Source organism: Aptenodytes patagonicus, chromosome 4 (assembly GCF_965638725.1).
Source record: "Aptenodytes patagonicus chromosome 4, bAptPat1.pri.cur, whole genome shotgun sequence".
Taxonomy (NCBI): Eukaryota; Metazoa; Chordata; class Aves; order Sphenisciformes; family Spheniscidae; genus Aptenodytes; species Aptenodytes patagonicus.
The window spans coordinates 7554382-7577799 of record NC_134952.1 but is presented as its reverse complement, the minus strand read 5'-3'; the positions used below and the strand labels follow the sequence as shown (position 1 = coordinate 7577799).

The 23418-nt window shown below is 39.0% G+C and overlaps 1 protein-coding gene across 5 annotated transcripts in view; it reads right to left on the bottom strand.

The window, feature by feature from the left end:
• Positions 1-23418, bottom strand: part of MAEA (macrophage erythroblast attacher, E3 ubiquitin ligase) — a 56001-nt gene that overhangs the window by 26636 nt on the left and 5947 nt on the right. For 3 of the 5 annotated variants that reach the window (XM_076335767.1, XM_076335766.1, XM_076335768.1), the window contains exons 2-3: positions 11731-11913; positions 6557-6760 (exon numbers count right to left, since the gene is read on the bottom strand). In XM_076335767.1, coding sequence (XP_076191882.1) covers positions 6557-6760; positions 11731-11913 — 387 coding nt within the window. Of the gene's footprint in view, positions 1-6556; positions 6761-11730; positions 11914-21404; positions 21503-23418 lie in introns of all 5 variants that reach the window. The other 2 variants (XM_076335770.1, XM_076335769.1) reach the window with 1 other exon arrangement.

The window sequence follows — 23418 nt, the reverse complement described above, 5'->3', positions numbered from 1 at the left end:
TTGCCGTTCAGCCCACATTTAGAAAGTCACCTTGTCTATGTTCTGCATGACAGTGAAGCAAAGAATACATTCAAGCATTATGCTGAATATTATTTACCTATTTAAAACTGAAGTGTTATGAATATAAAACTTGTTTTGATGAATTAATTTAATACATATTTGTGTGTTTGCCTAAAGCCATTCTTGGACTACGTGTCTTAGCAAGGAAGATTTCTAAGGGTACACTGGTGTGATTGCTGAGAAGTACTTATTCAGCTTTTAACTTTAAGATCATATGGCTTCCTTCACTCAAACTTAAGTTTTTCTAAACATACATATGAATTTCTTACTGAAGCAGTCACATATTACTGACATCCATCCTGCTCAAATATTAAGTTTACTGATCCAATACTCTTGAACTGTATTATGTAGCTTATTTGTTATGACTATTTTAGATTTAAGTCTAGATTTAAGTTTCAGTCTTAGATTTTTTTTTTTTTTTAAGTTTCCTAGATTTTTAAGTTTCACTCTAGACTTAAGTTTTCACTCCTACTTCACCCTAACCATGTAAGTTAAACAGTTAACCGTTTCAGGCTTTTGGGGAGAAGACTGGTGGAATACAGCTGTATCAAACAAAGCACATGCTTATTTCTTCCATGCATATATACTACTTTCAGTCTGCTATGGTGATAGTCAATTCATTCACAAAGTGGAATGCAGCTCTAGCAGTGTTAAAAGACTCAGTGGAGCACAGATCAGTCTCCAGAAACACGGAAGCGATATCTTACCTGCACATTCCTCCTGATATGCACATCTGCCTGCAGTCGTGGACATATACTGACCACAGAATGCCTTTATCCTGCACATCCCTCAGAGCAAGAACATCAGCTACACAGGCATAAGAAACTTTCAGTCCAGTGGGACAGGCAAAGACAATCAGCTTCTCAAATATGGAACCTTCCTTAAAAATCCAAGCAGCTATGGGTTCGATACCATCTGCTCTCCTCTGTCAACGACCAGGAGGTGAGCTTCAGACAGACCTTAGCAAACCCAAGCCTATCACGTTGTGATTAGAACAGTACTCTTGGTGAGCATTTTTTGTTCACTTTTTGAGTTAAGACTTACTACTGCTCCTGTTTGTGATGCTCAGATGTGCAGGTCATTTTCCATCTCCCATTTTTTGAGACAGTCATCAAGTAGGAACAGTTATTCAGGGAAAGGATGACTTCAAAAGTGGTAGCTTCAGTAAGATTTTGCCCCATAAGAGACAAAGAAATCATTCAGCAGTCTTCTACTGAGGGTCTCAGCTGAAGGATCCATTTCACAGTGTTGAGGAACACTTTTATAAAGCAAGGAAAGAATCTTTAACTTTGGGGCTGAAAAAAGGAACAATGATGTAGAATAGTACAAAGAAGAGATCAGGTACTTGGCTAAAAGCCATGCAGCTTGACTTGAAGAATTCAAGTTTCTCTTATTCCAAAGGACATCAAATAAGATTTCATGACTTTCCATAACAAAATTAAGATGATGGAACACACCTGAATTTGTTGCAGCTATCTTTCCAAATACTTAGTTAGGCTAATCCATTCAAAACAGTTTCCAAATTCTGAAAACTGATGCTGCCTTTATGCAGTAGAAAAGAGGAAGAACCGGACCAAGTTGGAGAGAGGGGAGAATGGAGGATAATCAGCTTTTTCAGTGACTACTATTCCTTTCATTTATACTATTCAAAATTTATTTTTTAAAAATATATTTACTATACCAGTTTGAAAGATAATGAAGTATTTTCAGAACGGCTTTGCAATATCTGCCTTGCATTGATATTCTCCAGGGAACAACCGTTACCACAGATTTAGAAATTCTGCTCAAGAAGGAAGCCATTGACAAAAACTGAAGATCTGAACTCCCACTTCAAGAAAACTGTTACCTTTTTAGGACTGCTGTCAACTGGTTTAATACTGCTTGAAGTGTCAAGAAGCCCTTCTAATACAGGTCAATGTTTACAATGGTCATGTGTCTAGACAAAACTTTTGAAGTCTATGGAATATTCAAATTTTTTCCCCTCAATTTTCAAAAGCAAAAAGCACACTGTGGTATTAATGCAAATGGCTAGTTAAGTATCTTTGAAGGTTGATGCACCTACTTAATTACTGATCTAAGAACATTAATTTGCAAAACTTTGATTGGCATGCATAATCCATGATGCAAGGTCAAGTTAACCAGTTTTAAGCTATTTAAGAGTTGTTTCAACTCAAGCGTTCTCTTATACCTGCAACCTTACAGTGCCACTGCCCACCCTCCCTGGGGGTGTAGTAGTTCTTCTGTCCCTCAGTGGTTTATAGATTTCTAAATCATTTGCTCCCTGCCCTAACACACAGACACTTGGTTTAAATTTATGCTATTCCCCACAGAAAAAACACTGCCACTTGTACAATTTTTGTATAGTATGGGCATTAAGGCAAGGACACATTCTTTTACTAAAATAAACTAAGCAAAGACAGAGAGAGAATTTACAGCATATGATAAGAGAGACTGGCAGCTTCAGAATCTGGGTTTGTTTTCAATCATATAGGCAAAAATCACTATGGCTATTACATAATTAAGCAAAGAACATAAGGACACTTTAAATGTTTTTTTTTTTTTTTCTTCCTAGCCTATTAAAAAAGGGGCTAGAAAAAGCATGAAATTTAAAAACCCTCACCCCTAATAACAGCAAACAGAGCACTACGTACCTAACCTGATTATAAAACTTATCTACAAACAGCAACCAACTTCCTACTGGAACACCACATTTCCAAAACTAGATTTGCCTATCAATTAATGGCAGAGAAATGAGATAGCATTTAACATAGCAGAACATAGAATAGCAAAGTTTAAGTTAACAGACAACACTGCCAGCTAGCTGAATATATGAATCAGCAGATGAAAATATGCATTTTTATATTGGTGTTGCACTCCAAGGTCATAATAGAGTCAAAATAAGATCATTATTAAGTGTAACAAGCTGATACTGATGAGCTTCATTTGTATGCAATAACAAAAACTTAACATCTAGTTTATATCTTCAACCCAAACTGTTTTTCACATCATTAGCAAGCCAGAAGACACCAAGAAAAAAGTCCACAATAGAATCCCCTCCACCCCATATTTACTTTGGCACAAACGTGACATTTCTGTCCTTGACTGTCAGCTCTTACTTTAATATTACTCACATTTTGGTTTACTTTCCCAAGCAGCACTACTTTTCTTTAAAGACATATCACACACATTACATGTTTGTAGTTCATTTCTTATATTGCCATATAACATTATGCTTTATATGCACCACATGCCATAAGTTATTCCTAACTTGAGCTAGTTCATAACTCTGATATTTAAACTTCCCTATGATTTTTCACATCCAGCATTTCTTTTCATAGCTGTTTGCTTCCTAGTTTATAACCATGGCTTTTAAGCACTTATCTTCTATGACAAGAATTCAAGAATATCATTCCTATGAAGGTAGTCAATTTAGAAAGCAGACTAGAATTTGTCACAGCCCTTCAATAACTACTAGAATTGGACACTATGGTGCATAGTCGATCTTTGAGCAAACTGTCTGCTGTGTATTACTGGCAAACATATGAATGATTTAATGGTTTGCTTTTGGTCACTGAAACAGAATGCTTTCTAAACTTTTCCACCCATGAAGTACCTCAGCAGCTCTGCAGGTCTCTTAGCATTCAGAAGCCGCGCAACGAACTTCAAACAAGCAGGCTGAGACATGCTCCCAAGACTGGTCTAACAGCTACTGAAAGATGCTTAACCTCAGATCCACAAGCTGCAACTGAAACGGAAAGAGCTGTTTCCTTCAGCCTTTTCAAATAGCGGCAAAGGGCACTTTTAGCCAGTTGGCCTGCAATCACAGAAACAGAATCACAGAATGGTTGAGACTGGGACCTCTGGAGGTTGCGTAGTCCCCTTGCTCAAAGCAGGGTCATCTACAATAGGTTACTTAGGACCTTCCCCAGTCCAATCTGGGTTTGAGTATCTCCAAGCACAGGGAGACTCCACACCCCAGTGTGTCTGCTGGGGAGTCCAGAACTAGATGTAGCACTTCAGATGGGTCTAACCAGTGTTGAGTAGAGGGGCTGGATCACCACCCTTTCCTGCTGGTGATGCTCGTCCCAATGTAACCCAGAGTGCTGTTGAGTCCTCTTCGCTACAAGATCGCATTGCTGGGTCATGCTCCACTTCTCCACCAGCCTCACCTCAGACTGGTGGACAAGTTGAGCAAAACCCCCCGCTTTTTTCAGGTTCCTACTTAGGGTATAGTGCCTACCCAGTGGTAACAATATTGTCTTGAAGCATCAAAAAAAAAAAAAAAATCAGGTAATAGACATGACCACGTTCACTATACAGTAATGTGCTTCTGAAGCCTGCAGTGGTGGAGACATTTATCAAAATTACAGCTGAGACCACAGTAAACAGAAAGATTACTTTGGATGAGAGAAAAACACCATGATATTTTGTAATCTCTACAACAAAGTTACATTATTAAGCATTAGAGAATGTTTCAATGCTCATATCCTTCAGCAAGAAAGGAACAAAAAGAAAGAGAAGTTGTCTTACTAAACCAGCAAAACCACAAATTCTGTATAATGATCAAGTCTCAGTATCTCACCATTACAAAAGCTGTTCACAATGAGTATCACCATACAGTAAGAAAGACCAAGTACAACTGTGAGAGACTGAAGGAAGCCTATCCTCATTTAGCCGAAATGTAAACTTTCCTGTTGAGTAAAATGCATAATTTTAGCAAACTAGAAATATGGCCTCAGTGCATTCAACATATGCAACTAAGTTCTGTGTTATTGAAGTTACTTTGATGTTATGCAAATAAAAATACTTAGCCTTGAAGGCAGAAGTTAAATAAGCTTGTTTAAAACTTTTTTTTTTTTAAACACAAAAGCTTCTATTCAGCAAACAGAATGAAAAGCTTTAAGGCTTCACAAGTGCAACGCTTTATACCACACGGTCTTGCAGTGTATCATGATGGACTTCCACGCTCATGTCTAAACCAAAGCTGAGCATTACTTAATCAGGCACAATAGAACTTGCTATGAAAGTGAAATATTTCCATAGTGCTTTTTCAGCAGACCTAGTAGGTACAGTAACACGATGATTCAGCACGAGATGAGCTCCTGCTCAAAACAGAGGGAAACATCTACCAGAAGTGGAAGAGCTGCTGACCATTCAGATGCAATTATCCCAGAACAATTGTATTGGTTTTTTTGATTCACATGCATGGGCTATCTTTCACTGAAGAGGCTGCTATGCCTCACTAATTTCTTCAGGACTATTTCCTATTAATAGTTTGTAACCCACTTCTCCCCCTCTCCCTTCCATTCAACCTCTACTTGCTGTTTCCTTTTTGGTGTTTACTGAAATCCCCGCTGGTTGAACAGGATCAGACTGGTAAAGCAGCCAAGGAGTAACAGAAACATGTGACATAGGCTCATTGTACAAGACAGAACCAGTACAAATGCTGCAATTTGACACCAGTAACAAAGATGTCTTCCCCTCAACTAGCTCAGAGATGTGTTCAACTATGTCAGCTAAGATAGGCAAAGTACATAAGTCACATAATACAACTAAACTCTCAGTATCTTTATAGGACAAAGATTTTCACCAAAAGAGTGGCATACCTTCTGGAATCAGTAATATCAAAAGAACTTAAAATTCAAGAATCACTGAGGATCAAATAGCAAATGCTACCTAAAATTATCAAAAGATGATTTCTCTACATAAACAGGAAATTCTTAAAGAATCAGTTTTAATGTCCTTGTGGCTGTCAGAGGACCACAGTGTGGATACGTTGCTCTGCATAAAGAAGCTACAACAAGGTGCACAAACGCCAAACATTTCATAAGAGACAGAAGGAAAGCAAAACCAACTAGATAGCCAATGAAAAGGAAAAGTGACAACCACAGAATCGTAGATGGTGAAATACGCAAAACAGCAAAAAGTTTCTATGGACCATGCAAGATATACTGGCTACTAAAAACCCAAGTTGTATCAAGATTTATTTTCCAGAGTATAAGCCAGCTTTCCTCTCGATGCATTAAACAGTAGGATGGTACAATAAAACAGTTGTTCCTACAATCAGCATATGCTATTCTGCTCAGTCTGGTCACCTACGCATATCATCTAAGTGTGGCTAGACAGATGGGAAGCTCCACCAACTGCTTAATCAGCAGCCTAAAGGCCTCTAACAAGAAATTCTGTATGACATTTGAGAATTATTTTAAGTTTTAATAGGGCAAGGTGTTTATCTAAAGCATTTAATTTGTGACTAAAAGTTATGCCTTCAATTTTGACTTGCCTTCAATTTTGACTTATTTAATGCATTAAAATACAATTTAAGTCAAGTAAGCAGATCAAACTCAGGCCTAAAAAGATTAACAGATAAACATTAGTAATAAAGGCATGCTAATACATAAAAATAGTTGCTACAAGGCTAAAGCAGCTTGTTCTTATTTGCCAACTTCCTCTTTACTACCATTTTGTTAGTAAGTTAGTGCACATTGCTACCAACCTCAATACCACTTTGTCTTGCTAGTTTTACAGCTGTATTGTAGTAGCCACAGCGTAAAAGATGTTCCACCATCATACGATCCATACGTTTCTTCTTCCACATGTTTGCAGCAGCTGGCTGGTCACTACTATGCTCTTTCAGATGTTCAATCCTACGTTTGCAGAGTTTCGCACTTTCATCTTCAGCCTGGATTGATTCAACTGCCTAAAAAGTAAAAATTAACAGGAACAAATAAGACCTATACATTTTCAATTTGCTTTTAAAGCAAAATACAGTAAGAATTGTTTGTAAGCATTCTTTACATGTTATACAGTTAACTCCCAATAGCATTTCTTTCATTTAGAAAGACATTTCCTACGGCAGTGCATAAGTTTCAGCGTGGCTGGTCCAGTTCTGAGATATTCTTGCATATAAATAAGTTTTTACATAACATTTAAACATTATGAGCATTTTTCTGCTTAATGAGCAGTTAGTCTGAAAACAGCAATGTATCAACTACAGCAGCAGTTGCTGTAACAGTCTGCAGAGAGCTTTGTGAAGGTTTGCAGTCATCTGGTCCAAACAGTTGAAAATAATGAATTCCCACCTCTAACCTATGCATGGCTTCTTCCTCAAGCAGCTGTCCTACCGAATTAGTTCTACTGAGGAGTGATGCAGAGTAAACCCACATTACTTCTAATACGCTGGAGCCTTTTTAATCAGTCATGCAATAATGAAAATTACATAAACATTTAGCCTCTTGGCACCTTTAATTCAAGGATCTTAGAGTAGTTTTTAAAAAATTATCAGCTTTGTTAAAGTGGTATTATTTTACTTACCTCTGCTACTCTGGAAACATGGATCTACTGTTAGGACCCTTACTTAAGAAAATAAATTTGTCCAGAGGAAGCAGAATGACTTTTTTTTAAACCGACATACTGGCATGCCAAGTGCAAAACACCCCCCCTCCCCAAAATATCTCAATTACTTTTTTTTTTTTAAATTAAAAAACAAACACTCAGGTCGTACTTATTTTCTTTCAACCTTAAAGTTATATGGCTGATTAGTTATGCTGCTAATTTTACCAGGCAATTTTATTACAGACATATCGTAATTCAAAGCTAGCTGACTCAGTATACAGCACATGACAGTTGTGGGTCATGCCAGGCTACAGAACACAAGAAAACTTGCTGTACTTTTATATGCCTGCTCAGGTAAAAGCAAACCAGAAGACTATGGAGGCTTAGTACCTTTCCCATCTGCAATATATCACTAGTGATGCAATTTCAGGTTGGGTTGCCTTACTTGTGGTGACTTTAAACTCACTAGCTTGTGTTTGAAGAACTGCACAGCTATGGCAACAAGAAAGTCCATGCAGGTTTGCCAGCCAAGCACAGACCAAATAACCTGGGTGTGTTTTGACAGCCCACTTTGCACTCCATGCTGGCACGGCTACCTTCCCAGTACTCAAGGTATTCAGGCTACAGTACCATCCTTGAATAACAGCTCCAGGTCTGGAAGCACAGGTTGGTCCTAACTGCTTTTACTATGTATGCTCGTTTACAGACTTCTTCTGGAAGGATCAATACTTGAAAAGCAAAGTGAAATAACTGAAAACTTGTGCAAGAAAAAGCCTACCAAGCATTTGCCCCAATTAAGCCTGGCTCTGATCTGGCCCTTGATATAAAATTCAAGTATCTAAAAAACTCTAGCCACTATACAAGATAGATGTTTACATAAATTTTAGTAAAAGACTATAGCCTGAGTTCTTTTTATTACTGAACTCTGAGTTACTTCTATTACTGAATTTAGCTTTATTTTGTAACATATGGTTTGGAAATTAGTATTTTGTTTAAGTTATAAACCAGGTCTTTTCCTATTCAGCAAGCAAATGCTAATTCAAGCCAAAACTCACTTGTTAGATGTCTGCAGTATTATCAGATGTAAAGGCAGCCCTGAGAATTATTCTGAATACCACTAGGAGAATTCAAGGCAGCCAGGTACAAAGGTTGAGCCCCTTCTCATATCAAAGGGGTCTCCTTATATGGTTTTGTATCAGGACTTAGACAGCTCTTGCTGTTTTTTTGATCCTTCTAGTGCATTCAGAAAGGCTACAAATCCTTTTCAAAACCCTCTGAAGCAAGTCTATCTGGACTTGCCCTGCTGGACATTAATAGAACTTGAGGGAACAAGCATATTAAACAGCATACAAAAGGGAAAACAATGGCCTAGGTTTCCCCAGGATCATTCTCAGAACCCAAGAAACCTGCTGTGTTGAAAAGCTCTTTAAGAGTGAGTAAGGTGTTAAATAAAGGAACCATCTAATTCTATTATGGCCATCTCAGCAGTTCATCAGATCCTTGTCTAAACACAGGAGGAAACAGAGATCCCACATGGGTCCAAAGGCCCTAATGAAAACAATCATTTTGCTCGGGGCAGAGATTACAGAAAAGACAGCTGGAGTTGAGAGTTTGGAGCAGAAACAAGACATTTGTATTTCAGAAGACTTTTACTGTTAAACAGATTTTTTTGCCTTTTGTTCTTTCTGAGCAGCTCTAAGATTCCCCACAGTCTTTCAGGCAGTCAAAAACAAATGAGCAGTTACACTAAAATGGAGCCTTGCACCCAAAACATTCAGCAATGCCTTCAGACACACCCCCGCAGTCAGCAAAGATTTAACAAGTAAATAACTTACTCCTCCACATCATTACTACACACCTACAAGCAAAATCTAACACCTCTTTCAGAAATAGCAGTAGTTTCTTTCTGTAAAACAGAAGTGAAGAAAACCTATCCTTTAAGACCTCTTTAAGTCTCACAAACCAAAGATGAAAACAGCAATTAGATTTATGCAGTGTTTTGCAGATCAGCTTTTCAACACCTAGCTAACCTGTTCAAGCAGAAAACCCCAAATCAACATACATGACAGTGTTATTTTCATGTTACGAACCTCCAAGGTATTTTGACGCTTCACTTAATGTAGTCTCAAGATTTATATCTGTTGGTTATTTCATTTAAGTTTTAATGAAATGACTCTGCTACCATTTGTTTTGTCTGTTTATTTTTGGAGAAGCACTGCTCTAAAGCCAGGCAACAGAGCTATTTTCATTTTTCTGCAAGATTTGTTTCAAGTAAGTGTTCTGATGAGTCTCAGGATGAGTAATATTCCCATCCAAAATAAGGATGGCTTATACTATATAGTTTATGTTTTAACACATTCTTCTTAGAAAAATGTGAATCATAGAATCATAAAATCATTAAGGTTGGAAAAGACCTCTAAGATCATCAAGTCCAACCATCGACCCAACACCACCATGCCCACTAAACCATGTCCCTAAGCGCCTCATCTACACATCTTTTAAATACCTCCAGGGATGGGGACTCAACCACTTCCCTGGGCAGCCTCTTCCAATGCTTGACAACCCTTTCAGTGAAGAAATTTTTCCTCATGTCCAATCTAAACCTCCCCTGGTGCAACTTGAGGCCATTTCCTCTCGTCCTGTCACTAGTTACTTGGGAGAAGAGACCGACACCCACCTCGCTACAACCTCCTCTCAGGTAGTTGTAGAGAGCGATGAGGTCTCCCCTCAGCCTCCTTTTCTCCAGGCTAAACAACCCCAGTTCCCTCAGCCGTTCCTCATCAGACTTGTTCTCCAGACCCCTCACCAGCTTCGTTGCCCTTCTCTGGACACGCTCCAGCACCTCAACGTCCTTCTTGTAGTGAGGGGCCCAAAACTGAACACAGTATTTGAGGTGCAGCCTCACCAGTGCTGAGTACAGGGGCACGATCACTCCCCTACTCCTGCTGGCCACACTATTTCTGATACAGGCCAGGATGCCATTGGCCTTCTTGGCCGCCTGGGCACACTGCCGGCTCATGTTCAGCCGGCTGTCAACCAGTACCCCCAGGTCCTTTTCTGACAGGCAGCTTTCCAGCCACTCTTCCCCAAGCCTGTAGCGCTGCATGGGGTTGTTGTGGCCCAAGTGCAGGACCCGGCACTTGGCCTTGTTGAACCTCATACAGTTGGCCTCGGCCCATCGATCCAGCCTGTCCAGGTCCCTCTGCAGAGCCTTCCTACCCTCGAGCAGATCAACACTCCCACCCAACTTGGTGTCGTCTGCAAACTGACTGAGGGTGCACTCGATCCCCTCATCCAGATCATTGATAAAGATATTGAACAAGACCGGCCCCAAAACTGAGCCCTGGGGAACACCGCTCGTGACTGGCCGCCAACTGGATGTAACTCCATTCACCACAACTCTCTGGGCCCGGCCGTCCAGCCAGTTTTTGACCCAGCGCAGAGTACACCTGTCTAAGCCGTGAGCTGCCAGCTTCTCTAGGAGAATGCTGTGGGAGACAGTGTCAAAGGCCTTACTGATGTCCAGGTAGACCACATCCACAGCCTTTCCCTCACCCACTAGGCGGGTCACCTGGTCATAGAAGGAGATCAGGTTGGTCAAGCAGGACCTGCCTTTCATGAATCCGTGCTGGCTGGACCTGATCCCCTGGTTGTCCCCGTACATGCCTTGTGAGCACCCTCAAGATGTAGTAAAGGCACGAAAGTTTGGCTGTATTTCATACAAGCATTCAAGCTTAACAGCTAGAAGCAGGTTATCTTGCTAAACTTTATTTAAAATGCTTTTAGTAATTTTCCCTAGGAACCTTCCAACCTGCAAGTTTAGTGTTTATAAAAAAAATGTTCAAGCAGCAATTCAGGACAACTCACGCTTTCTTCTGCAAAGAAGCCTCAATACCGCATACAACTACCCCCACTGGGGTTTCAACGTTTTTCAGACTCATCTCCTACCTGTTTTCCCCCCCTCAAGCAGTCAATTAATGCAACCGCACAAATCTTTCCAATAGACAAGCAGGAATTGATAGAAATCAATTCATTTTGCTGCTATTTCTTTTCCACGGGTAGAGGAATTCCTTTTCAGGACTATAAATACATATTAATTTTACCTCTCAACAGAGGTTTGTTATACTTAATCATGGAACACCAAGTCATATTTCATAAGCACAGTGAAGGAAGATACAGTAAGTTTTGGTGGTTTGCTCTGCATTCTAAGGCCTTTGTTTACAGTGCCATTAATACCTATATCTTGAAAAGAAAATTCAAGCAATCAGCATTGCAGAAAACGACTTCTGTTAACTTCACAAAGACAAAGCAATCATAAGGTAGAACAGCACTTACCTTCCGTTTCAGAACACTGAGTTTTTCAACTACTCCATCCAGGAGACTAACGACTGAATCCACAGCAGGACAACTGCTCAGCGTCTTCTCCAGCTCTGCCACAACCATTGTAACGTGGCTAGTCTCTCGATCAATGTTTTTCTGTGCAGCTCGAAACCGTTTGTTCAGTGTTTCATATGGCACCTAAATGAGAAGTATAAAGTCATTACAATTTCTGTTAAAAAAAAGTCAGGTCTCCTAGAGTTTAGAGACTGATGATTTTATCTGATGCAGTCAGAAGAACACCTAGGTTCCAGGACACTAGAGGTCATTAGTTGAACTTGAGTTCTCATATCAAAGCCCTTATTTAAGCCCTCTCAGAAATGCGCTAACACTTCAAAGATTATGAAAAAACAGTGACAAGAAATAAAAGCTGGTAGATTCTTCTGATACCAATTTCACCTATCCTGCTTTGACTGTAGCAAGCACTGATGGAAACAGTTCAGGGAGAACAGAAAGCAAAGACAAATGTGTATCTAAAAAAGGAAAGCTACAAGTTAACTACAACTAAGAGATCACCCTTCAGAACACGGCTTTTTAAGTTTACTTTTCTTTCCTTCAGGAGTTCACAAAAGAGAAAGTTACGGTTGCGAAAGCATGTATAACACATATTGGCTCCCAAAAAATGTATACATAGTATACCAATGGTTATTCAGGAAATCTAATAGGTCTCCTACCTATTTTTTAATACTTTTTAATATTAACTCCAGTAGGACTATAATGAATGCTAAGAGAAACTCCATGTAAGTTTTCTGTTGGTGAAAAAAGCCTACACTGTATGACGAAGTTTGTTAAATTCTTCTAAGACTCCACTCCTTGGCTTAGAGACTAACCAGCCTTGGAGGTCTCCTGTCCTACTTGTCCCATGCCTTCATGGGACAGCCATATCAAAACTGCTACTGATGGCCATTAAAAACATACGTGGGAGTAGTCTACAGCCTGGTCAAATTTTAGGGTACTGAATGATTTGGGGGAAGCTTATAGTAAATGTTAAGCTGCTCCCACCATGTTGCTTCCACTACAGTGACAGCATAAGCAATTTAGACAGGAAGTCTATTACTTCACAGAAACAGGACTTTTAGAACTAAAAGCATGCCAGTGTTATACGCTTAATTCATCCATATCTTTTATCTTGAAGAAGTCCATGAGAAGTTCTTTCAGGTAGTTACAATAATCTTGATTGCTTTTCCATTAATCAAAGGCATAATTTAGCTAGCAACCAGATTACACATATTAAAGGTAAAACAGGAAACGCAAATCAGTGTTCTGTTTGGTACATATCACGTATATGTTTGATTACAAATCTTTCAAGTATATCACTTCTAATCAATTATATCAAGATTGCCTCCATTTTCTTCCTTCTAATCATTTGCATGCAAGAAAGTATCCCCAGGGTCCACTTTCCTTTTGGGCTCTATTCAGAGAGAGGTTACTACATAACCATTGCAATTCACAAATTAGAGATGCACTGAGAAACAGTTTAGGTTCAGACTAAGGAAGATGAGCCAAAGTACTTGCTTTCCAAGACTTTGTATGACCTACAATAAGTTGTTCTTATTTGCAGTACAAGTATAACACAAGGATACTCCTGATAAGATATGAAAGGGCTCCTCTTCCTCTCAGAAAGACCGGAATGATCTATTTAATGCTTTTTGGCATCTCAAACTAAGACCTAAACAAATGACAGAACAAGCCTTTACCACAGGAAGTATCAAGCTAAAACAATTATTTTCCTTATATATCCTCCCCTAAAATCCCAGCACTGCACCCCCCCCAAACTCAAACCACGTAAGACATCACAATTAATAGGCTTCAACACCTACTTAATTGTCTATATAACCATTTTTTATTCCATCTTTAGCCCTTATCTTATTTCTCTTCTCCGTTTCCACAAAAGAAGATAAATGGTTTTAAGGCCCCATAGATAGAACGTGTGTTTTGGGGGGCCACTATTTTGACATCTCATGCTTTTGAACATGGAAGCTTGTTTCCAACTCCAAGACTTGATGCCAGACAGCATTAAGACAACTTCTTCCCTTCCCCCCCCCCGCCCCCCGCATTTTTCTTACTATTCATTGAAAAACATGTTTCCTTCAGTTACTTGCATCTACTGAATTTAATTTCTGCAAGTACTTTGCTAATCAGCTTTCCACACCACACTGAAAAGCTACATCAATCAAGACTTTCAGAAGCTACTATTGATTTGAGGTATCTGTTTGACTACGAAGAGTGGTTTTGTTAAGTTTTGAGCAGTCAGTTGAACTAGACACACAGATCTAGTCAGTTTGAAAAAAGCTTAGCTTTAATCTCCCTTTTTCCTAGTTTCTTATCTGCACACAAGAGCAATAACACTTCCCATTTCCCATGCTCCATCTCTTTAGCATGCTAATTTCTGGCACAGTCTGTGTTCATATGACTTTTAGAACAATTGGACTTTCAATTTCAGCTGGCATCTTTATATCGTGTCTAGGTGCAATAGGTTTTTGAATCTTGTTTTATCCATATATTTTTTTCCTCCCCAAAAAAAGATCTGAATATCCTGTGTGGAAGAGGCTAAGAGTTGAACTGTTTTACTATAAACTCTGAAAGTAAATACAAATAAATATATTGCTAAACATAATTTTAGTGTACCATAACAAGGGAAATGACTTTAAAGGTACAAGGAAATTATTTGCACCACTGAAACTGACAGTAAATACTCTTACTAGAGTTTTTCATAATTTGCATAGGCACTTGTTTCCTACCATAGACCCAGCAGTTTTTAGAGAATATTTGTAAATTGTATCCAGGTACAGCTTTTACACTTACGTTACAGGACGAGAGTCTATGAATGCCAAAATTTAGAAATTGCAACCGCTAAATTCCTTACTGAGAAAGCATCTTATCTAGACTCTGCATCTTGATCAGCTGGTTCTTTTGTTACTCATACAGTTCCTATGCTCCAAAAGAGACTCTGTTTCCCAGTACTGGTTTGCTTTACCACAGAACTCTTCAAAAGTTACAGGCACTGTACCAATAAGTTTATTTTTTTCTCCAATAATGAAAGTAAATGGAAGGAAAACATAACAAAACAATGCTCTGGAAAATGTAGTTCTAAAAATTCTTAACTACGGTTCACTTTAATTTTCAGGTACCATAGTTATAAAACAGTGAACACCAAACTTTTTTGACCAAGATACAGCTGCAAAATTTACTTATCATTAGCTGCCACAAGCCTATTAGAGACTGAATTTTTACTGCCAGTACCATTCTGTGACCAAGCCTGGATTACAGTTATTCTTTAAGGACAAGAGTGGCCTATAGAACTCAGACTAGGGAAGCATTACCTTAAGGAAAAAAAGGATAACCAGCTACTAAACACTGAAAAAATTTGAAATAAAGCAGCAAGAACCAACCAGAATGTATTCTGTAAAAGCACAATACCAACTTGTCCTACTCATTAGAGCTTGAAAAGCCACACCTCAGTTGGCTCATGCCGTAAGCATAGAAGAGGATACAAAGGAGAGATGTAAAGTATTAGTGGGCAGCACATTTAAATCCAGTGTCACTAAATAGATTCTGCTTCTTTTGTTCATCAGCTTCCACAGCTGCAGACACATTATTCAACTTCAGCATGTACTAAACCAGGTCAAACTTAAACCTAATGAAAAGGAAGTTGACTTAAGTTAGAACAGCCTATACAAGGGGGAGAAGTACAGCAACACAAGTTTTTCCAAGATCAAAATTTTGCTACTGCAATGTGAAGGAAAGTCTGCTTGGCTGGAGGCTTCTGCAAGCGTAGCATATGACTGTTGCCAGGTGCTAAGTGCTAACAGAGCAGCAGAGACAACTGAATAACCCGATCCAAGTATTTTCTTTATTTCAGGAGTTACTTCAACTCTGGTTTTAGAAAGCCAGAGAACTCTGGTGTGCTGTCCCAGAACATGCTCCAACAAGCTCTAGCTAAGACTTAGGAGAGGATCCTCCTCGGTCTAAAAGCTTGAACTGGAGGAGGAAGAACTGCCATGAGAGCTATACCTTGGTTGTTCAGTTGAGGGGAGGGAGTAGAAAACAGCAGAGCTAAGAATGTCAGAGGCAGTTTTTAAGCTTACACTTAGGAACTCAACTGTGATGTTAACTCTCTGGCCTTCAGCCCAAACACAGTCCTCTTCTAGCCCATGAACGCTAATAAGGTGCCAAGGCAAGACTGACTAGTTCTAAAATCATGAAGTAGCTAAAACTGTTCAAATTGTGCAACTGTAGGTAATATTTCTTTTAATAAGCTGCATCAAATTTAACTTGAAATACCCTTAAATATAGTGACGTTATCTACTAAATATGTTTCCATCAAAATAAATTTTTCAATAAGCCATTCATTTACGAAGTAATACCATTTTCTTGATTTTTCTGAATACGTATTAAAACTAGAAAAAAACAGTATTAAATGCTTGCATATATTGTATCCTGATGGTTGGCAAACTGTACATACTTCCCAAGTGTTTATTATCCATCTGTAAAAAAATCTTTAAAGAAATACAAGTAATATCAAGTTAAGCTAGTCAATCCTCTACACAGCATCCCACAATGCGTATCTACCTTTGTTTTTACATTCATTATCAATACTTTAATAAGATTCTTAATTTTTCTTTTCTTCTTATGTATCTACGTGCACACACTTAGTACTCCATCCATAAATCGAATTTGTAGAAACAGACTGCCAATAAGTACTCTCACCTCAGCCAATGCTTTTCTCTACAGGCTCAGAGAAAATTGGCTTTAAAAAAACATGCCGTGAGAACATACCAACTATAGCCTTTAACAATATAGAAAGGGAGAGCAGAATGCAAATCATTTTCCCCTCATCGAAGTTCATTAATGATAGTGATCAAAGCTTAAAAATCTCCTCTACCTCAATGGTATTTATGTTGGTGGGAGTCAGACACCCAGACTGGACTTCTTATGCTGGCTTTAGCGCCCTGAATTCCACTAAGCAGCTTAACGGCATCTCAAGAACGTGGCAATGTTTTAGCCTCGACACACACTCGCAGCTTCCATGACAGACAGTCACTCCCTCACTCATTAAGCACCTGGGATTTCCAAACAAAGTGAATACATACACTGCTGAAGGGCTCTCTGCTTGGGAGAAAGTACGAGATAACAAAAGAAATACTAATTATGGCAAGATCTTTGCAGAGGTGTTATAAGTCCTCCAGCGATGATGGAGGAAAAGCATTCTGAGTCACAGCTAGAAATCCAGCACTTGTTACCATCATGGCCAACATATACATCCACTTTATTCAACTCAAGTTCAAACTAATAAGCAATTCTAATTGCAAGGGCTTTATAGACAGATGAGCAGCATAAGGAAGATGAAGAAAAGCATCTACAGAATTGAGTTTGTGACCTAGCAACAAAGGACAACAGAAAGTCTCAGTTCTAAATGCCTTCTTTGTCTTTACTGGTAAGGTCTTCTCCTAAGCCTTCCTGATAGTGTATGAGCAACTGAGTCTGGGGAGAGAGGTACTATTCACACGAGAAGTCTAAAGCAAGCTGAAGATATACAAGAAGGGAGGGAGCTCACCAACGACACTGTAAAGCTGCTATCGTCTCTGAAATGTCATGGTGAACAAGAAGAGTCCTCAGTGACTGAAAAGGGCAAGTTTCTTGCCTCTCTTCCAAAAAGAGAACCTGGAAGATCATGGAAACTACAGGCTGGTCTGCCTCACCTCAGTTCTTGGGAAAATTATGGCAAAAAAAATTTCAGAGGGAAGCCATTTCCAGGCTCATACAGTTGACAGCCTCGATTTGCCATAAGCAAATCAAGCTTGACAACACTTTGCTTTCAGTGATGAAATGACTACACCTCTGAATGAGAGGAGCACACTGACAGGCTTTCATACTAAGTTTAGCAAGGTTTTTGACTTTGTCTCCCACAGTACCCTTGTAGCCAAACTGGGGAGATGTGGACTGAATGGCTGGAATACAACACGGGTTAGGGACAGACTGGACAGCCAGGCTCAAAGAATAATGGTCAGTGGTTCAAAAGCTACCTGGTGGCCAATTACAAGTACTGCTTGACTCCTGAGGAATGTTATCAGCTCCAACATACACGTCTTCTTCAACCATGCACTATGGAACAGAACACACAATCAGAAAGCTCACAGAGGACAACAAACTGGTGGAGTGCTTGATAATGCTGGGTCGCAGAGCTGCCATTCAGAAGAAATGACAAGCTGGAGAAACAGACCAAGAACTTTAGGAAATGTAATCAAGGCAAAAACCAGAGCCCTGCACCTGGCACAAAACCACTCATCCATTAGCACAGGCTGTGGAATAACTGGCTAGGACCACTTCTGCAGAAAAAGATGTAGAGGTTCTGATGGACAGCAGGTTGGACAGGAGTCGGCAACAGACTCTTACGGCAATGAAAGTTAACCACATACCAGGCTGCATTAGCAAGATTAAAGGCAGTGGGTTGAGAGGAGTGATTGTTCTTTATGCTCAGTGCTCATGCAGACTTATCTGGAACACCGAGTCTGGTTTTCAGGTCACTCCCCACCCCCATCAAAGAAGACATGCTGACAAACTGGAGAGTCTGGAAAGCAACCACCACAATGGTTAGAGGATACAAAATGCAAAGAGAGGCTGAGAGGGGCAGGCTTGTTTCACTTGCAGCAGGGAAGGCTACAGGGAGCTAGGAGCAGCACAGTCTGATAGAAGTCTTCCACTACCTAAAGGTGAAGGTCATAGATAAGAGCTAGCCAGACTTTTCTCAGAGTTACAGAGCAAAAAGGAAGGAGGCAGAGTTGACAACTGGAAGCAAAGAAAATTCCAGCTGACCATACGGAAAAACATATTTTAACCAGAAAAGTTGGTAAGCACTGAAACAGCAGTCCAGAAAGGTGGTGGAATCTCCACCCTTGGAAACTTTCAGAGCTAGGCAGGACCCTGAGCAACTCAAATTAGCTTTGAAGTTAGCCCAGGTTCAAGCAGAAGCCTGAACTACACAGTCTGCAGAGGTCCTTCGCTACTTTAATTTTATGAATTCATCTAGAGACTGGATCATAGATCCCCATTACTAATTTAGACACCAAATTCATCTCCATATGAAGATATGAATGGCCATACTAGGTAAGACCAAAAGTCCCTCCTCTGTCACTATCCTTTCTCTGACAACATCCAGAAAGGGGACGGCACTTGAAAAAAAGGCAAGAACATAAAGTTACTAATCCCAAATAGTCTCTTTGGGCTTCTTGAGCCAGAGGTGGGGGTTTTATAGCAGAAACACCACAGGCTGTTTCTTATCCATGAGCTCTGCTGGTTGTTGTTGACCTGTAGAATTCTAGCACTGCAACATCCTGTGGTGAGACATTTCACAGCCTAATGCACTGTGTGAAGAAACACTCTTGGTTTTGCCTTGTCAACCGCTAGCCTGATTTGAAATCCTTTTGTTCTTGTTTTGGAAGAAAAAAGGGAAAATTCACTCTCTTCTATGCCTCTCATGTCTCTTGAGATTGAAGAGGCTCTTTCTAAACCACTCTTTGAAGACAGTCTTTCCATCTCTCTAATCATTCTTGCCCTTCTGTAGACATTTTCCAGTTCTACTACATCTTTTTTTCAGGATAAGGGAAGGGAGAAAATAAGAGTAACTCGTACTACTTGAGAAGAAACCATGTATTTTCATTGCTACGTAATGAGGTTCTCCATTCTTCCCAACACTTTTGTCCTACGTTTGTCAACATTAACCTGACCATTCCCAGAAAACGTTCACTATAACCCCAAGATCCCACTGAGCAATGATGGTAATTTCCAACTCAGTTATTGCATATATAAGATTAGGATTGTTTTTCTTTCCACAGTACCTAAAAATTGTATCACACTACACTTGTCTATTTTGAATTTCACCTACTACTTTAATAGCCATTCAGTCTCTCATTCTTCTCTAATGCTTCATACTTGGGTTGTATCTGTAATACCTCGATTATCTTAGTATCATCAAGGAAACCAGATCATCTCAGCACTCACTCTCTTCTCCAGGCTGTTCAAGCAGCTGATTATCAGCAGTACTGGCAGAGATGCCAGCAGAACCCTAACACTAACCTTCTTCCATTACAGAGGCTGGCTACTAAATCTTGATGTTCATTTCTTATCTTGCCCAGTTACCTATCCACATACAGACTTCTGTCTTTTCTTTCAAGAGTTCCTAGTAAGGGGTATTTCCGAAAAACATTCAGTAATACGAATAAGCAATCAACTAAATCCACCATTACCTCCTTTTTTTTTTCTAAACATAGAAGTCCAGTATCTTTGCATGGCACGACTTTCCTTTTTAAAAGTCACATTAACTGATGTACATTATTCCATCTTTGATTAGTCAGGATAGTATTTCTGCATCAATAAGCCATCGGTTGGAAGAGAAATCAATTACATGTATTCAGAATCTCACTAAAATTTTACTTCAGAAAGTAGAAGCACTGAAACAAAGTCTTCTACCTTGTCTGTCTTCCATAGCTATCAAAAAAATTCCTCAGACTGCTTCAGGAAAAATGTGTTTACCAGCATTTATCAGAGAATTTCCAGAAAATTAAGGGGAGGACTGGCCACAGGAGAAAGGGTTTCTCCCTAAGCCAAATAAGCTTATTTATAGAAAGTGTTACATCCTGCATTTCTGCTCCTTTAGAGGTGTAGGATGTTATGGCCAAAGTGTAATGGCTACTGCGTGAAACTTCAAATACCAGCCTGATGCTGCCCACAAGTTTTCCTAACTGGTACACAGTAATACTGAAAGATTGAATTGCACATGTTTCTTTCTAATTAAAGTTTTGTGAAAAATGTAAGCCTTTATCCTCCCACGAGTCTTTAGCCTTACACTCAACCTTTAGCACACCAGTTCTCAAACTGATCTGGTCACATCCTATAACATAAGCTAAAGAATTCCAAATAAAAATGGAAACTAAAACCCAATCTCTTTCAGACCACAACATTAATCAAAAAGAGTTTCTACCCCCCAGTGACCACATACAGGAAACTAGTTCAGATGTAGCAGAAAGAAATAGAAAGCAAAAAACAGTTTGCATAGCTATCATTTGGTTGTTGGAAATTATATATAGAGTAAGACTGATACTTCAAAAAAGTCATCACAATTGAAGGAAGAATTACTTGGTGGTGAAAGTAAGATCGTGAATCATTCCCCAGCCTCTGATGACAGGAATTTTCAAAGGCTTATTTTCTAAAAACTGATTTTCACAGAAACCAGTACAGACAACAGAAACAAGCATCTTTTACATAGGTTTGCAATTCTGTAAAAGAACATCCACTTTCCTCCTGTATTTGGGAGAAGGAAGTTAATCAGGTCTAACTTGACAGCAGTACCAACTCACACGCAGGGAAGTTTTAAATATATATCCTGATTTTACTGATGTTGGTGTGAATCATCCTTCTTTAATGTTATAGTCTCACAGCTGAAAGCAACCCCTTGCCACATAAAGTGTAGAATTTTTTTAAACACGTACCTACGTTGTGTATTTTTTCAAATGTCCTGAATCATGGGCAGGAGGGATTTTGAAATGGATTTTAAAAAAATCTTTTCAGGAATATGAAGTCAGAGTGGGAAGGGAAGAAAAAGAGTTTCAAGAAAAATAAAATAAGAGTCCTACCAGATTAGGTGGGGGGAACCATTACAGAACTATGCTCTCCTTTCAAGGGTCAGAAAAATGATGTGCTTCCTCTCCTCAATTGTGTTAGCTTATAACACCTGAAAAGCACCAGAGATTTCTATGAATCTACAGGTCTCCAAGATAATTCAGTTGAAGACTTTCTGAGGTATAAATAAGCTTTTTCAAATGCCATATACTGTGCCCTTATATCAAATTAAGCCTAGCCACAGATAGATAGGGAAAAGAAAGTGAGAAGTGCAGTGATGAAACTGTCTTTCAACGAAACAGAAGCAAAGACAACATAGCTCTACTTTATGCAAGAGGAAAGAGGAAGTATGGGAATATCTCCTAAATAGTTTTAATAAACAAACGGTGTCAAGAGAAGAGGTGAACCCAGCAAGAAACACCTTTGAGCATTAAGCTGTTTCCTTGAGACTGAATTAGATCACCATGCTCACCTTCAACAAAACAGAAAAGTAGAGGACATCTATTATACATGATGCCATTTGAAAAATGAGGCAGGGTACAATAAATTATTGCAAATTTTCCCTCAAACCAGTAACAATTAAGCATTTTCATACAGAATTACTGAAATTCTGTATTTTTATACACTTTCTCTATAACTCTTGGATTATTTCAGAACTGAGTCAGCATCATTACTTGTCACTGAACTCATCCAAAATGTAAATTATATCACCACTTGTTTAAAGAATGAATTCTTCTGATGTGTAGCTCTTATCAATCCCTTGAAATAGTAATATTTTTTCCTTGTTCTAGGCAAAATCAGAAAAGGAAAAGAAAGTTAAAGAAAGGAGAAGTAGTAATATTTCAGGAATGAGAGGCTTAGAATAATGGCTAGATTTAGGTTAGGTTTAATTAGGTACAAGCATTAATATAAACTCTTGAAGAGATACAGATCAAAACAGACAAAATAATTTCATAAGCCTAAACCAATCATTTGGATTTTAAAGAAAATAGTTCTTTTAAAAAACAGTTTCAATGTTTTTGAAGCGTAAAGCCTAGTAGTTTCCCTTAGTTAAAAACATGTCAGTTTTACAACTCCGGAAGACAGTACTGCGTATTCTAGAGCAGCTGTGTCTAGAAAGAAAATATCATTATAATATTCAAAGCTGCTCCTTGAATACAGGAGAGAATTAGCAATGAAAATTCTTGGACTATCCATCTGCTACACACATACTTACTCAACAGAAGCAATTATAATCCTTCAAAATATTATCCTTTCACACAGACTGCTAGTAACTTATTACTGAATACATTATGAACTTTTGAACAAGGTGTCCAACAACAAAATCAAGTGCTTTACAAAGCCATCCTACAGTTATATAAAACTGTCTTGCATCCTTATGTAAGCAAATTGACAGCCATTTTAGAGTCCTATCTAGAGCCACACTACAGACATCAGAGACCAGTCATTTTCACTACACTTGTTCTTAGCTGCCATCTTGGACTCACGCCTCAAAAGAAATTTCTTCGCTTTTCCCCTTTTAGTAGAAATATTTGTGTACTATCAAAAACCTAAGCATTCCTCCCTGTCCAAAGAAACGGTTGAGTTGCTAAGCTAAGGTCACACAGCAGGTTTATGTCCTGAGCAAGTCCCTTCATTTGTTTTGATCTTTCTTTCTTCTCCAAATATTTGCTCATTTTAATCACAGTCCTCCTGTGTGTTTGCAGAGTCCAGACACCGTGATACTGGCTGGAGCCTTTAGGCTACAGATCCCATTTCCAATCAGATTGCTCCCAAAATAACCTATCCCAGCTGAAGTGACAACATTTCTCCCAAGACAAATAATTAAGGATTATTGATTCAGCAGACCTATATCAGAATATATGAATGACCAAAGTTCTACTCAATATATTATCTGTTTTACTTTAGTTCTCACTAGTTTACAACTCCAGGTAATCCACAGAGCACTTAAAAAAAGCTGAGGTGAATCAAAAGCAGGTTGTGAAGCCGTTATATTACTGGCTATCATAATAAAGATATCCTAACAAA